At 43.4% G+C, this 4,498-nt stretch overlaps 1 protein-coding gene across 1 annotated transcript; it reads left to right on the forward strand.

Annotated features, from left to right (window-relative positions):
* Positions 1-3,381: 3,381 nt before the first annotated feature.
* HOO65_070037 (uncharacterized protein) lies at positions 3,382-3,600 on the forward strand (the record flags this gene model as incomplete). The annotated part of the gene is made up of 1 exon (XM_071001228.1): positions 3,382-3,600. The coding sequence occupies one exon, from the start codon at positions 3,382-3,384 to the stop codon at positions 3,598-3,600; it is 219 nt and encodes a 72-aa protein (XP_070856755.1).
* Positions 3,601-4,498: the final 898 nt, after the last annotated feature.

Genomic DNA, 4,498 nt, shown 5'->3' on the forward strand with positions numbered 1-4,498 from the left:
CATCAAATGCCGATCTGTCAGCGACGAAGGGCATGATAATCTATGTGGGAAAACCTTTGCGGCAGCTCAGCGAAGATTTAATTCCAGATTATTTTGAGTGGCCTGAAGATGGGGTGTGATATTAGCGTAGTTTCTTTATTGTGCCATATTCTTTGGTCCATCAACAGTGGGTTAAATGGAAAGAGGAGAGATCGGTAGATTTTTGGTGAATTTGCATGGTTGGTGCATTCGCTTATTTATGCACGTTGAAAAGGAAAATAAAAATATCAAGCATAATAACACGATAACCCCTGTTATAACGAGCGCCTGCCTGCTTAACTCCGTTGTAAAAGTGGCCATTGCAGTTCACACTTGAGCGTCTATTTCCTCCTCAGCGTCCATTTCCCCTTCAGCGTCGAGATCTACGTCGTAATCGAGCTCTTCATCAATGTCCATTTCCGTTTCACCATGAGTTTCCACTTCCGCTGTAGCCCGCATTTTTGATCACACCAGGGATCACTTGAGACTCTGACACCACGCACATGCTGCATAGAGACCTTCAGAGGAGTGAAACTGTGGGCTTACTAGATAGTTGCTGCTGCTGCTCGGTTACTCGGTTCTGGTGTCTGAACTTCTGTTCTCCTATCGAGATCCATGTAGACAATAGCCTGCCTAGCCGGGGAGGGCAATGCCAAAGCTAGCTAAGTTTGCCATGTTTCAATGAGGTAATGATGGCGTGCTTTATTTCCTTTCTCGATTGTCATTACTCCTCTTCTCTGTAGTCACGTCCCTTCTGCTCTCTGGCACTGGCTTAGTATCCCATTCGCCTCTTCAAGGTCCGTGGCCTTGACCTGCTGTAACGTAACCTGACAGAAAAACATATTGATTCTCTGAGAAGAAGATCTGATAACGTCTAGCATTGGCTTTGGAGATCAAGTTATATGTCTTGTAAGTTATCCCTCGGGGTAAGCTGACCGACGTTGAGCCTCAAGCATGGTATTTGGAGTCTGAAACCAAAGAGGCTAGGGGGTCGCCAGTCGTCTCCTCCTCAGGTGGTGTTGGAGTCTTAGCTGTACATCAAGCCTTAACGCCACATTTTCCAGGTCAAGAGGAACAAGTCCAACCCCTCCAAGGGCAGATTTGATGTTTCTTGCCATAGTAGCCTTAAATGCACTGCAGAAGGCCGAACACAACTCAGTCTTGGAAGGGTAGGTTACAGAGTATTGAACTCAACGCTCCATTCATCAGTCATAAGGGTTCTCAAGCACACCAAATCACCTGTTGTCAAGGGGCTGAAACAGACGAAATGAGTGAGGCAGTATACAAAGCCTGATCATTTTGTTCTCCCCATAGTATCCCTCGAATTCGATCAAGTAGTGACTTTAGTGGCCATGAACGGTCAAGAGATGATAGACATCAACTGATCTATTGGTTGAGCGCTGGTCAAAGTGCTCGAGCCACTCGTCACTTGTCTCATTACTAGTCCAGCCATTTCAGATAACCACAGCAGCCCGATAGCTAGGAACGTTACTTCCTCAGTACTAGTTGACAAGGTGATATTGGCCTACACACATGATAGATGGCACGATTGGCTTGTCTTCTGCATTGATCTCCTGGACGATGATAATCTATTTCTAGTCCACACTTGTCTATGCCTGTAACGACTAATCGGCTCTGAATCAAAAGCCAGTGTTGTAACAATTATAGATATCGCCTGATTAAATGCCACACTTCGCGATTGTGGTGACTACAAGTTTGAACCAGCTATGGATAATAGCTGGGTCTTCACACTTACTGCTCTGGTTGTTGTGTTTCTGAAAAAAACAAATGTTGACCTCCGGGTGTTGCGTGACAAAGTTTGAAGCCCAATATGTGCTGACTGGTGGCAAATGACAGTCTATAGGCAACCTATCTGATACTTGTCTAGAACCAAACAGCCATTGTGAGAATTCTTATAATTTAGGCCAAAAATGACTTGAACAAGGTTCTCTACCTCTAGATCTCATAGCATGCACGATTTAGGGATAACATCGGCCTGGGCTTACATGCCCTTCTGTTGATGAGGCTGACTGTATAAATCGCTATAGCATATGACAGGATCAATTTTACATTTTTTAAACATGCGTAAAGGGTGAGGAATATTCTAGGCTCGCAAGCAGACAGTAGCAAGCTAGGTGGCTGAGGACCACTTCATCAAGTGAGAAGGTGTAGGAAAAGGACTTTGGTATCACCCACTTATCGCGTACATGAGCGGCAGTATCAATGATCTGTGTAAGACTATGACTTGCCTCCGCGCAGTATTACATAAAGGTTACCACATTGAGGCTAGGTCATACACCACATTACTACTTCGGTTACTTCAGATGGACCGAATTTCAAAGGAAGAAGCTCATTGTAGCTTATCGGAGTTAATGAGATTTTAACTCCTTATTAATCATCGCAACAACCGACGAAGCTATGATGCCAAGACCAGGATAATAGATGACAAGGGCAAGTTGAACATTTTAGTAATATAGAAACACCTGTGTGTGAAGAGAGAGGTACATTTCAAGGTATTCCAGATTAATTATGGAATGATTTCTTTGCAATATAGACTGCTTCATATAATATGGTTAAATCAGAAGCCAGTGGGTGATTGTTCTGCCGCCTTTGTGACAGTGGGAGTATCAAGGTATATCTTTCTATACTGATTGATGAGCCAGTGGAAGCCATGAACCCTACGTGGATTTATTTCGCTGGCTAGTAGAAAAGAACATTGTCATACGAAACAGAACATTATGTAGTGATGATCAGATATTAAATAGTCTCCTAAATTCCTTAGCAGACAAGCGTTCATTCAGGTATCTACAAAAGTATTCCTGACGAATGCTGCCAAGCTAAAGAACAGTGTTATGGGGACTATATAACGTACTCTACGTTGATTAAATATAGAATGCATTGAAATATGATAGATTCATTTGCAAGCAAGAGTACAGTATCTATGGTGGTGAATATAAGGCATGAGAAACTTATTTCCCATTGCATGTGGTGATAATATCAAGTGGATATCTATTACATAGCTTCAGTAGCATTTTATGACAGTTGACATTTCGTAATTAGCAGTATTGCCAATGCTGAGAAGCCACTGAGATCTGTATAAAAGGCCATCGACATCGCCTTTTGTCGAGAAAGGTTAGTGTCTATCCTGCCACAGTCTACATCGGCATTCATAGATCAAATCTATCTACACACCTTTTCAAGACATCAGGTCTCAGACTACCTCACAAGATTCACATCATTTCTAAGCCTTTTGCCGGCCCTTTTCCATTACTTTCTTTATCTTAACCCTTCAAGTGTACGATTCTCTCCCCATCCCATGTATGCAAAGTCAGGTTCTAACACAGCAATTAGCAGTTCGCAAAGATGCACCCTTGGTCCATTGCCCTTATTTTTGCCTTTACTGGCAACGCTATTGCAGCTGCTATTGGAAACGATGTCGTGTCTGCTAAAACAGACTCTAAGCTGATTGCAAGAGCTAAACTGGACTGCTGGTGGGAAGGTCCCTGCTGCTGGTGCGAGATCATTCCTGGTGAACCAACTATTTACGGCGATGAAAACTGCGCAGGAATTCCCAAGAATTAGATAGTCAGGACTTCAATCAATTCTGATTTACTTTTACAATTGTGTCCTGAAGTAGGCTTATAAAATTAACAACATTGTGTCAAACATGAAACTGAATCAGGGTCAAGGCTACTGAAGGCCAGGTGAACGATCAATTGGCCATGATACTCTAGTATGTAAGTCGAAGGGTAAAAAGGTAAAACATACAAGTTCAGTATGCGTTGCACTTCTTCCTCCCAAATGTACCTTTTGATTTGATCAACCGATTCTTCAGTCATTCGACATGTCAAACACAATAACTGAGCCTAGAACGCTTTCCGCACTTCATCGCCTTTACTATAACCCAAAACCAAGTATCCAAAGCGCTGCGAATTTGTATATGATCTCTCGAGATGAGCTATGTCGCCCGCAGAAGTGCATTGAATTGCGACATTATGGGATCCCCTAATCCCGTGGGGTGAGTTATTTTGACCAGGAGGTCATTATTCGGTTTTTCTGGATCTCGATTGGCAAGGATTTGCTTTCTGGCTGTGTGGTCAAACAGCAATGGCCGGTCACTTGCTTGCCTACCGCGACAGGCTACCAGTTGACACGCATTGGGCGTCATACCTTGTCACGCAACAACCAGGCCCTACCAAACGCTTTACTTTTCGCAAATGGGGCGACTAGAGAGCCAAGCCTGAGCATCTAGGCAACATCCATACCAGCCTTTTGCTTGTGGAGAACACAATTGTGAGGTATGGCACATGGTCAGACGATTTCTGGAACGTTTGTGAGATTGGTTGTGTTATCAGCTTTTTGAGAACGGAATGGTTGTCACAACCATAGATAAGTGTCGAAATCCAAGGTCGGTGCATCCTGGAACTCAACAATGGATTACTGCCATACAAATGATTAATATAGATGACTGTGCGATTCC

The sequence above is a fragment of the Ceratocystis lukuohia genome (assembly GCF_044167205.1).
Source record: "Ceratocystis lukuohia strain C4212 chromosome Unknown Supercontig7_pilon, whole genome shotgun sequence".
Lineage (NCBI taxonomy): Eukaryota > Fungi > Ascomycota > Sordariomycetes > Microascales > Ceratocystidaceae > Ceratocystis > Ceratocystis lukuohia.